General features: G+C 37.3%; 1 protein-coding gene and 2 non-coding genes across 3 annotated transcripts; all 3 read right to left on the bottom strand.

The window, feature by feature from the left end:
• Positions 1-517: 517 nt before the first annotated feature.
• On the bottom strand, positions 518-5,249 carry rps4x (ribosomal protein S4 X-linked). Its single transcript, XM_020917748.2, is given in 8 exon segments — positions 518-643; positions 645-655; positions 1,284-1,441; positions 2,482-2,653; positions 3,057-3,154; positions 3,955-4,135; positions 4,526-4,603; positions 5,169-5,249. Coding segments are annotated over 8 exon segments (789 nt in total). The 5' UTR covers positions 5,172-5,249; the 3' UTR covers positions 518-555.
• On the bottom strand, positions 800-869 carry LOC129409950 (small nucleolar RNA SNORD61). Its single transcript, XR_008632663.1, has one exon. It is a non-coding gene; the product is annotated as a small nucleolar RNA SNORD61 (small nucleolar RNA).
• On the bottom strand, positions 3,461-3,531 carry LOC129409949 (small nucleolar RNA SNORD61). The gene has a single exon (XR_008632662.1). It is a non-coding gene; the product is annotated as a small nucleolar RNA SNORD61 (small nucleolar RNA).
• Positions 5,250-12,338: the final 7,089 nt, after the last annotated feature.

Here is a 12,338-nt window from a genome sequence, read left to right as displayed (position 1 = left end):
TCTGTGGAAAATCTCCATGGTGATCATTAAAGTGACATGATGCAGCTTTATTCATTACGTCCTTTTCTAAACAAAATTATGTTGTTTCCTTATTGCAAACACACCGGGAGTTGTGTTTTGTTTCATTCACACGTTTAACACACAAACCCTGCAGATTTAAGATGAGTTTTTCTTTCTCAAACAGAAAACACTGCTCCACCTTGTGATGTCATGTGGCAATACAGGAAGAGCTCCACTGTGTTTTTAAACTCCATACACCTTCACTAGAAACATTTGGATAATTTCATACAGGGAACAGCCAATCTCTACTGAACTCAAGATAAAAGATAGCTGTTAACTTTCAAACTACAACCTCATGACATCACAAGGTGGAACAGAGCATTGGAAATGTAGACAGGCTAATAATGCAGGATTACTCAATGAAAACCTCCAAGTATGTTTTTGAGGCGGTAACATTCTAACATGGTTTAAAGCTCAAGAGTCAATTTGATATAATACAGAAGCACAGAATCATAGGTGTTTTGTAAATAACATTTATTTGAAAACCAGGTGAGTTTAGCTGCTGCCCTGTTTAGCGGCCAGCCTCTTGTCCCTCTCCTCGGCGATGGTGAGTCGGATGCCCTTCCCTCTGGGCAGAGACACCCGGCTTGGTGCCCTATGATGAAAAACAGAACACTGGGTTAGATACGGGTGGTCGGAAAACTATGCACAAGTTCAGGGAAACTACATGTGGCTCCAGTACACGGCCATGTCAAATTATCAACACATTTATTTTAGTGCATTGAGTTTTATTTTGAAGGAGCTCAGAACTTCTTAGAGGAATTGGATGGATTGTTTCATTACTATCAAAACACAAGGGTCATCATTGCTCCAAACTGTATCTTCTATAATTAGATTCAAGGGCTGTACTTCCACTTAATATTTTGACCAGATTTGGAAAACTGCTCCCACACATTTCAGAACGTGTTTGTAGAGATCTAAACTACAATGTTGGCAGTTTCTTCATGGATATTGTGCTACTTCAAAATTAAATTGCAATTTGAGCTGATATTTTTGATTTCCATGGAAGTTTAGGTTTTACATTTACCTGTTTATTTGAAATGTATTTTGCGTTAGTCATTTTATGGTTTTGCTCATTTGATTTCACTGGTTTTATCATTTTAAGAATAGTATGGTAAAATCTGAGGGTCCATTTTTTATTATTAGTTTCATTGAGTATTTGTGCAGCACTTGGGAAACAAAAGTACTGGATTAAAATATAAAAAATATCTTCCGATTTGTACCTTTCCGATGACAAAGATGTTGGAGAGCCTTGTGGCAAAGCTGTTTCCAGTGCTGTCCTTCACGTGGACCACATCGAAGGATCCAGGGTGACGCTCCCTGTTTGTGATCACACCAATACGCCCCAAGTTAGCGCCTCCAGTCACCATGCACAGGTTACCTACAGGGGGCGACACAGGACAGACCAGGAACGCATTATACAGTGGATCACAAACTGGTTTCAATAAAACAAAAAACATTCAGACAGGCATTGTGATAACATTTCTCTTCACATTTTAAAAACACCCAGAAGAATTTACAAAGACTAAAATCTGAACTGACAAATACAAGAATCATGTTTCAGAACAATTCTGTATAGATCTAAACTACAGGGTTAAGTTTCAAACGTGGCACCTTTTGCAATTTGTGATTCATGATTTCAATTAATCTTTCAGCCCTATACCCCAGGAGATGATGTATGCTGAATGAACATGCTGAATGAACAAGGGAATATCAAGAAATTTGGAAAAACAGAATGTCATTTGAAGTTTAATCAAGTTACATTCATCTCTTAAAAAAATGTATCACATTGTTTTGGTCCAGCATGGTCAGTCAGGGGTATCACTGCTGAGTTCATGTGGAAAGGTTTCTACAGCAGGGAGGGGATTATGCAGCCTTCACATGATGGGACCAAATGGCTCTCAGATTCAAAATCACATCAACACCCTCCTTTAAGTTTAGAAAAAGTTCTAATTACAAACACATTACTGCAAATGTGTCAACCAAATATATTTTTCCTCAACACAGAGGAAAGCAAGATGTTCATTTTGAAGCAGCATTTTTCATTTGGACACATTCATGTTCTGATTCAGCAAAAATGATAAAAGCCAGCTGTCCAGATAGTTCAGAGATACTCAACTATTGATGTTTATATAAAAAACTTAAATTTAATACAACACAAACAAATGGGTCCAAAGGAGTAAGTCTCACATTTCAAGCCTAAGTTGTGAAAAGCACTGATGCTCCCATCACAGTAATCATCAAGATGCTCAAAATACACAAAGTGAGGAATAACTGCAGGATGGCAAAGCCTTTAAAGTGCTTAATCAGTCTCATTAAGAAGAAACAAGTTGTTTCTTTTTGAGAATTTAAAAATCAGGTACAGCATGGTCAGCACACAAAGAACACAGATTGGTGGCGTGTGCTGTGTTTAAGTCTCACCGGTGTCAAACTTGATGAAGTCGTTAATCTTGCCCGTCTCCAGGTCGATCCTCACCGTGTCGTTGACCTTGATGAGGGGGTCGGGGTAACGGATGGTGCGGGCGTCGTGGGTCACCAGGTGAGGGATGCCCTTGGTGCCGATCAGGATCTTCTTCACCTTACACAGCTTGTACTGGAATATACAACAGGGGGTTAAACAAGAGTATGACTATTTGCATTGTAATTTGAAACTAACATGTCAAAAATTCATTTTAAGCTAAACATAACCCCATCTTAATATCTGTCTTGCTGCAAGATTGCATTTTGGTCTGTTGTCTAATTTGTGTTCTTTTAACATGTTCTCTTTGACTAATGTGACTATATTTTTAAATTCACTCATCTTTGCGATTGTGTATGGGCCAAATATTTTGTGCTCATGTCCTGTTTTCTGTATCAGCCTGCCAATGGAACTACAGATAAATTAACTTGTATGGCCAACTGTGGCACATTTACATGCTGTACTAACATGCTCATTAATGGGCACAGTAATATTGAACAAACATAATGTAAAGGTTGCAGGTGTAATTCCCACTCACCTTGGCCTCCTCGGAGGTGATGCGGTGAACAGTAAAACGTCCTTTCACGTCATAGATCAGACGGAAGTGCTCTCCAGTCTTCTCAATGCTGATCACATCTGAAGGAAAACACCATTAGAACCAGCACATTTTAAACACAATCCCCCTAATTGAATGGAAAGAAGTTTGTCATTAAAATATAACTGGAGGCAATTTTTAGTGTTCTGCTTTGGTGAATTGCAGTGCCAGCTCCAGTAGATCTGAAACATACTTCATCCACTAATTCACCATCAACCACAAACAAGCCAATTCACACATGGGCAACAAACAGCATTTTAGAGTTCAGTTAAAATCAATTGCAAGCTGACAAATGTAAACCATATGAAAATGACAATTTTAACACTACAGTGAAATGGAAATAACTGGAGCTCAGAACTTCTTAGAGGAGACAAGTTTTATTTCAGCTCAAAGCTCAAACCAACAAAGTCATCATGGCTCCTGTGCATTCTGAGGGACATTGATCACAGCACTACCATATTTTTAATCATTTAGAAACAATTACTTTTAGAAAACATCTTCAGCCCCTTTAAGCAACAATGCTCTGGACTTGAGGTAAACCCAATGCTCTGGAGGTGGCATGTCATCTGCATAATTCCATGTAAAAAGTCAAAACCATACTTCAGAACATTCAATAGAGACTGAAGATGTGGAATATTAAAGCTGTGGGAACAACATTTCTATAGAAATGCACTAAGAGACCCTTCCTCCAGGTCAAAATAGAGTCATGTTTGTAGAGACACAAGCCCGTTCAAAGTGAGAACACGTGTTTTCAGTACAATAAAATTCAAGTTTCCATTATAGACATTTACAGCTAAATATTCCATATTGGAGTAGTGGAATTAGCATAAAGTGGACATACCCATGAACCCAGCGGGGTAGGTGATGTCTGTGCGCACTTTGCCGTCAATCTTGATGAAGCGCTGCATACAGATCTTCTTGACCTCGTCTCCGGTCAGAGCGTACTTCAGACGGTTACGCAGGAAGATGATGAGGGGCAGGCACTCCCTCAGCTTGTGGGGACCGGTGGAGGGCCGGGGAGCCTGGACGAGAGGAGGGGACAGGACGGGTCAGATATAAGACAACGTGCTAAAATTAGGATTTGAATCACTGTTGTAGCCTTTACATTTGTAACCTAGTTGAGGTTCCCACAGGTTTAAGGTGACAAAACTTCCAAAATTCAAAACTAAGACACTCTGGTTGGGATGATTGGTATAAAACTAAACTGTGAAAAGAGCGTGTAACATTGACCATTCTCAGTATATAATCTGAGGGACTTCTGTTGGTGCATTTTTATAGTATCTTATGTACCACCACTTTGTTCAGCTTCTATATTATGGGGCAAAATGTACATTTCTGGAGCTATCCTAGTCTCCTGTTAATGGCACACTGAATAATAATCCGTGTATATTTCTGAAGCAGAGGGTACTCACGAAAACTCCCGTGAGCTTGTCAAGCATCCAGTGCTTGGGCGCTGCGACGCGCTTCAGGTGCTTCTTCGGTCCTCTCGCCTGAAATGAAGAAAGATTGAGTCAGAATTTAAATAAAATACATAAAAGAAATTCAAATAATCAGAGTGTGAGTCGTGAAAGAGCGTAGTGGTCTGGTGGAAGTCCGTTTTGATTAAGATGTTTGCAATAGCCGGTAGCTGAGAATGCAACATGCCGAAATGTGCCAAACTGAACCTGGGCCTAAATCTGTACCGGTACATTTAATACTTTTAGTAACGCAACTTTATTTCCACAAATAAGCGCAATGCACTCCAGTGTTAAAGTTAAGACGGAGGGTTCAAAGAAACAAGTAAACCCAGAAATGTGGCGTTTTCGAGACACGCCGACAGCTAGCAGCGTTAGCCACAGAGAAGCTAACGCTCTCCCCGTACATCCACAGACCAGGATCCGTGACATTAATCTGGCAATAAAAACACTCCATCGCAGTTTATTCTTCTAATTTGAGCACAGATCGTTTGTAAAGAAGTTACACTGTGAGGCTGGAGTTTGTTTAGTGCGATAAAACTCGTGGATTATCAGATGTTTGGGGATGATTTGGGGGGAAAATGACAGAAAAAGCGCTCACCATGTTGGAGTCTGCAGGAAAAGGACGAGTGAGTTTCCGGGAGGAAGTGATAAGGTGGAGGACGGAGGGCTGCGAGGGACAAAACACTACAACACCGAGATTTAAAATATCGCCTTTTAGTAAGTATGTTATAAATATGAAATAATGTTAAATGCTGCATATGACAGGCAAGACCATCAATATCCTTAAAATACAGTTAACACGGTATAGAAAGGTCCTATATTACACAGAATATACTTTTGTGAGCTTTAAGCCATGTTAAAATGCTGTTACTTCATCAAAAAACGTACCATGTTTAAGTAATTCTTTATTATTAGTCTGTCTGCATTTCTAAAAAAAAACTGAACATACTCAAATACACAGCCACCAAGGAAGGCGACAACCAGGGACATCAAAATTGCACAAACAACACATACACAGAGCGACATACAAGAATTAACTACATGAGAGGAAAAAAGTCAAATACACTTAAACCAAATAAAATAAAACACAAAATAAAATACTGTTAAGTTATAGATATTTCCTTCCATCTTGTGATGTTATTAGGTGATAGTCTTCAAGTTAGGAGCTATCTTTTACCTTTGGGTCAGTAGACATTAGCATTTCTAGAGCGGAAATGTTCCAAATGATTCTAGTGAAGGTGTATGGAGTTTAAAAACACGATGGAGCACTTCCAGCATTACCGCATGACATCACAAGGTGGAACAGAGTGTTTTCCTTCTGTGAGAAGAACTCATCTTAAATATGCAGGATTTCTGTGTAAAACGTGTGAATGAAACAAAACACAACTCCACATATGTTTGTGATGAGGAATCAACAACATATATTAGAAATATATAACTTTTAATATTTTTTTAATAACTCTTTCCAAGTTCGTGTTTTTAAATTTATTTTTTTCTTTTTAAGATAATTTAAAGTTTTACATGAAAACCTGTAACTTTCACATTTCAGTTAAATCAATAAGATCTCCGTGATAGACATGTGTAGTTTAGTGTTTTGCACAGAGCACCACAAGAGGGCAGTGTTTGACCATATAGGTTCTCTTTTCTACTTCTCTTTAGGGAAATTAAACTATTCAAAAAACAAATACTGTTTTTTATTTGTGGAATTATTTGATTTGTGTAATTGATGTAAATTGTTTGGAATGTTCGTGTGGAAGGCCTATATTATCCCTATTTGAGTGTTTTAAGATGACATTCTATAAGCCAATAATATTTAATATAGACGGGGGCAGCTAAGATAAATATTGATACTTATATATTGACATTGACAGTAATATTCAGTTAAAGTCTAAAATCTAACAAAGCCTCAGAGAGAGCAGTGCCCACAGCATCACAACCCCTGGAACAGTTGAGGACCATAGTTTCTTTGAATAGCAAAACAGACACAATAAATAATATGTTTAAGTTTTTATTTGGTTTGATCTGTAACAAAAATACAAGCAATTTGCAATAGTTTCTTATCATTTACACAGATGTACAAGAGAGAATTAAAACAGGATGAAAAGTGCATAAAATCATCTTTATATATACATTTTATTAATAGAAAAACATGGACACAATACAAAAAAGATAAAGAATAATAAGACACAGACAGATCAGTGCAGAGGTCTCTAGTGTCAAATGAAATATAGAAATTAAACACACAAGTCATGATTCACAATTATACAAAATTTGTGTATCCTGGGTTCTTAGTGTTTTCTAAAAGTACTACACAATACTACTCACAACTGAACGTGGGTTAAAGGGTCCATATTTCACAATTATAATGTTGTTTCCTCATCACAAACATACCTGGAGTTTTGTTTTGTGGTAATACAGGAAGTGCTCCACTGTGTTTTCAAACTCCATACAGCTTCATTAGAATAATTTGGATAATTTCAGCTCTAGAATTACCAATCTCTACTGAACTAAATGTAAATTGCAGCTTGAAAACTACCACTGCATGACATCACAAGGTGGAACAGAGCATTTTGAGCTTTGGAGAAAGGATTACCGAACAACGCAACACAACAAAACACAACTCCAGGTATGTTTTTGAGGAGGTAACAACATTATAACAAGGCTTAAAGTTTGTATAATATAGGACCTTTAAGAATTTGACAGGATAATTATTTTATTTAAGTAATTTTATCTCATTCAATTTGTGAAGAATAAAGTATAAAAGAAGCCATTATGATGCACTTTATGATAACACAATGAGCAACCAAGTCTGATTTTGTTATACCAGTATAGTATAGTATTAGTATAGTTTTAATTTTAGACCTGTATTAATGAAAAACACTGAAATCTAAACTGTAGTCCACACAGAGGAAGTGAAACGGCGCCCCCTGTGGACCGAGAAGGGTCAGTGTGGGAATGAGGCTCTGAAATGAGACTGAAGAAAAGCCAAAGAAAACAAGTCGAGAGGAGGGGCTGTTATTTCAACCCAGTTACCCCTTTACCCCACCGCACCAAGGAAACCAGGTCTGTGGAGCAAAAAGAAAGCTATAAAAATGATAATGATTTAAAATATTTGTCAACTTGTTCAAATATGATGTCATAATTTCAGATGGAAAAGTAGAGCCCTGTATAACTCTATGGGAGATATGATTTACAATTGCAGCTCTTCTGGTCAAAGTAAGCCCGCTGTGTATTGTCTGCATAAAGGGTTTTACTGTCTAATAATCAGGAAGTGTGTGTTAGCATGCTAGTTAACTTTACCGTGAAGAAAAACTCCACTCTGGTATCTGAAAATCGTGAAAAGCTCTCATAAACTCATCGTGATAAATAATTAGGATGCTCTGAATGCATGAGGAATCACTTTGGATCACTGCAAACTGTTTTTCATGTTTTTAAGACAGAAATAAAGGCTTAACATTTCTAGAGGAGTGTATGCCACTTTCTTGTCTCCATGGAGATGTAATTGCTTTGGTTGGAATTTTCCACAGTAAATATGAAGCAGGGTGCGTTTGACTTTATACTTTATAACTGGATCCACAAACATGCTGCCACTTTTGTCTTTAAATGTGCACTTTAAAACTTCTGATTGCCGATCTGTCACGTGCTTGTCTCCATAGGGAAAGTTCCATAGTGCAGCATTACAGATATGTTAGGTAAAATTGACTCCTGTGAGCTTTAAGTCATGTTATACTGTTGTTACTTCATCTAAAAAAGACCTGGAGTTATGTTTTGTTTCATTCACACATGTATGAGTAACACTTTGTTATTAGTCTGTCTGCACCTCCAAAGCTCAAAATGCTCAGTTCCACTTTATGATGTCATGAAGTGGTAATTTTCAATTTTAAAGCAAGATATTGGCAATTCCCGCTCTGAAATTATACAAATGATTCTAATGAAGGTGTTTGGAGATTTAAAACACAATGGAGATCTTCCTGTGTTACTACATGACATCACGAGGTGCAACAGAGAAGAACTGAGTCTGAATGTGCAGGATTTGTGTGTTAAACTTGTGTGAATGAAACAAAACACAACTCCAGGTCTGTTTGCGATGGGGAAACAACATTATAACATACAGAAAAAGTTTAGTACGGGCCCTTTAATCATAAACCAGGTCAACAAATCTGCAATCTGACAGCACAGTCCACTATAGAATTCTGTTTTATCTATGAAATCACAAGAACCATTTCTCCAATCTTCATGACTGGGAGATTGATTGGAGGAGGGGTGATGTTGCCAGTTAAAAATAGCCGTTTTAAGTCTGACAGAGAGCGAAAGTCGAGAGTTTAAATAAATGAACGTGGCTCAGGTTCCTCTGGTCATTAGAGTACACAGTGTCCCCAGTAGGAAACTTTAGTAACTTAAACTTGTCCTGTATTTACCAACTTTAGGAGTCAGTTCTTTTAGCATTTATTCACGGGACCTATTGATACTTTACACGAACAGCATGCTGGGGGTGTTCTGCCTATATGTTTATGACAGAATGTTCATCAGTTACCATGGAGACACAGTGCAGGCTTCACAAAAAGTTTTAAGATAGTGTGAAAGCTCAAAGAAAAACTACAAAACGGATTTAAACAGCACATTTCCAGGAGCTCGAGGTCATTATGAGCGTTGATGGTCTTGTTTAGGAGTTTGATTTTCAACAAATCAGCTCCTCGTCGTAGTTCCAGCTAAGCCTGTTCTTTCTAGTCAGATTGTGTTAAAATAAAACTGAGATTAAGTCTAGTTTGAGTAACAGAGCTTCAGACAGAGTAGTGCTTTCAGTTAGTTACACACCTCCAGGCAAGGTTAATGATGTCAGTCGCAAAGTATCAATAGTTTAAAGGTGCACTAGGTGACTTTTTGGTTGGCTTGGCTTGGTGAGCTGTCAGGAAAGTTCCACAGTATGACTTTAAACAGCTCTGCCTTGCATTTGTTCAATTACAGGTGGTTTTACAGCTCACAAATACCTAGAAAAACAGGCATTGTGGCTGTGAGCGGGGTTGCTTCTCCACAGATCTGACCTGTAACTTGGTCTGGTTTGGTCTCCATGATGATAGAAAGGGTTAATGCCATACTGTGAAACATTCCAGACAAAGCGAGCAAAGCAACATAATGAAATTCCTCTTTCTTTGCAGGCAATGTTCACTCAGAGAGAAAGTAAATCTAATCAGATGGGCACATGTGTGTTCAACAGGTCACAAGTAAACGAGTTAAATTATGGAACAGTTGATCCAATGAGCTAAAACAAGTGACTTCTAATTTTCAATTCAAAATAACTTTTTAAGAGAATAGCAATGGTAAAATATGTGAAAGAATAATGACAGTAAATAATTGTTTGCTATATTAATATTAATAATAGAATAATTGTTGACTTTTTATGATGGTGTAGTAAAATGTTGTATTAATGTCATATTCATTTTGAGATGAATGTCCATTATTGTGCTGTAGTTGGAGATAAAGGGAAGCACAATAAGCTTCAGCTTCTATAGTGTTTGATTTGATTGTTCTACAGACTCAATATGTTTTACTTTTTGACATCTGATTGAATATAATGTAGGTAGACCAGGGGTGTCAAATGTATGGCAAGGGGGCTGGATCTGGCCCTCCAAGACCTTTAATCTGGACCTCGGCTGATTTTCTACTAAAATATTTTAATAATATTTTCTACTAAAATATTGGTAATTTTCTGCGCTGTTTAGCATAGCAGCGTCTCCAGCACCTCTGTGCGTGGCCCCTCCCACCAGAGCTGCACAAATGAAGACTTGTCTCTTTCCAAACGCTCTTAAAGGACGATTGTTTTGACTGTTGACCATGACACCCTCATCAGAAAAATGACAAAAAATAAGAAAAGTGGACTATTTACATACAAGTTAATGTTAAAACATTGTGTTGAAATTGCATTTTTCTTAAAGTTTCAGGTTGTTCATAATATTATAATATTTTATAAAAGAAAGAGTTCATCAATTAAAAATGATTTTTGTAATAGATTTGTGTTTCTCTGCCCAAATATTTGAACTTATTGTTATTTTTGGGGTTTATATGCCATGAGTTTTCTGATCCGGCCCCTTTGGGATCAAAGTAGGTTGGATACGGCCCCCGAACCAAAATGACTTTGACACCCCTGATGTAGACTGTAATGAGTTAAACATTGACCAAATAAAAACACATAAACATAACATCTCCATGAAGAAAAGCATTTGACAGACCCTCCACCAGAAAAGTTTCACAATGCACCTTTAAACCAAAAACTGACGCTAAGTTCTATGTCTTTTCTGTCAGTATAAACAAACTAAAGTGAAATAATTTTTTTCCCAACAGCTTCAGAAAGTAGTGCCATTATTCAACCCCAGAGATGTGATTTCTTTTTTGAAAGGACTTTAAGACATAAGATTAACATTTACATTCCAAACAATCCAAACAAATAATGAGAAGCGTCAACATTTGTGAATCATACGTTTGAATATTTCTTTCAAAAACAGTCAATCTCCCATAAAGTTACACAGGCCCTATCTTGGTTTTAACCTCTGCAGATCTGAACACAGGGAGCAGCTTTTCACTCGAGTTTCTCAAACAGAGGAGAACCTTGTCTCACATGAGAGGAGATCAGATGACACAACCCAATGAGAAAGTGAGACTATTTGAATATTTAAAAGGGCTGTACCTGATTTTTTCCCCATGTATTTGAGCAAAATGTGTCTCTCCCCACTAAAGATACATTATATTAGCAGCTCTTGAGGTCAAAGTGAGTCTGCTGTGCTCTGTCTACATCTAATTATAAAGCGTTTTATTGTCCGAGAATCAGGTAGTGTGTGTTAGCATGCTAGTTGTTGTCTCCACTCTGCGTATAAACTCATGGCAGTGAATAATTAGGATGCTCTAAACAAACTAGTTTTGTTTTTCACGTTTTTAAGATGGTAAAAATCTGGTACAGCGCCTTTAAAGCTGCACTGTGTAACTTTTCTGGTGTAGGGCTTGCCACCAACTGCTTGTCTCCATGGAGATGCTATTGCTTTGTCCAGAATATTCCACAGCATGGCATTAAACATATCGATGTACATGGAAATAAAGAGGGGACGCAACCAGGCTAAGTTATGGGTCGGATCTGTGGAGTGGAGTGCATTTAGAAACATTCCAGGAAAAGCTAGAACGTCTCCATGGATACAAGCTGGTGGCAGAAACGTCCACCTGAAAAGTTACATAGGGAAGCTTTAACTAATTGAAAATCGTATCCAAAACTTGCATTTTTTTTAACCCCAAAGTCAATAACAGTTAAGCTATAGAATGACAGAAAAAGGTTGGTAGTTGAATCCCTGTTACCGTTGCATACGTTACATTGCATACTCCTTTTGTGTCAGTGAGCAAGACACTTTACCCTGTTTGCATGTGCGCGCCTGTACTTGATTAAAAAAGCTGTGACTGAGAAAAAAAAGAAGAATGCTTAAAGTGCAATGACAGGTTTTTGTGATTCTCTAAATTATTACTTAATTTGGGATATGGGATCATATCTGTTTTAAATATAAATTATAGTTTTACACCAACCACAAAGCAATATGTGAAGAAAAATTTAAAAATGTGTTGAAAATTAGAAGTAAAGAGTTTTAAAGCATAGATGACATCACACTAGGAAGGATTTTGTCCAAAAGTTTAACACAATTTACAAGTAAGAAGCACTTTTTATGCTACTTTAAACATTAATTAATCAAAATAAAGGTGTTTTCACATTTTTACTTGTCAAATAAAAATGTCT

This window comes from Boleophthalmus pectinirostris, unplaced genomic scaffold, assembly GCF_026225935.1.
Source record: "Boleophthalmus pectinirostris isolate CB_2022bp ecotype Guang Dong unplaced genomic scaffold, ASM2622593v1 HiC_scaffold_20, whole genome shotgun sequence".
NCBI lineage: Eukaryota > Metazoa > Chordata > Actinopteri > Gobiiformes > Gobiidae > Boleophthalmus > Boleophthalmus pectinirostris.
The sequence above is the reverse complement of the archived record's forward strand: the minus strand, read 5'-3'. Positions and strand labels throughout refer to the sequence as shown.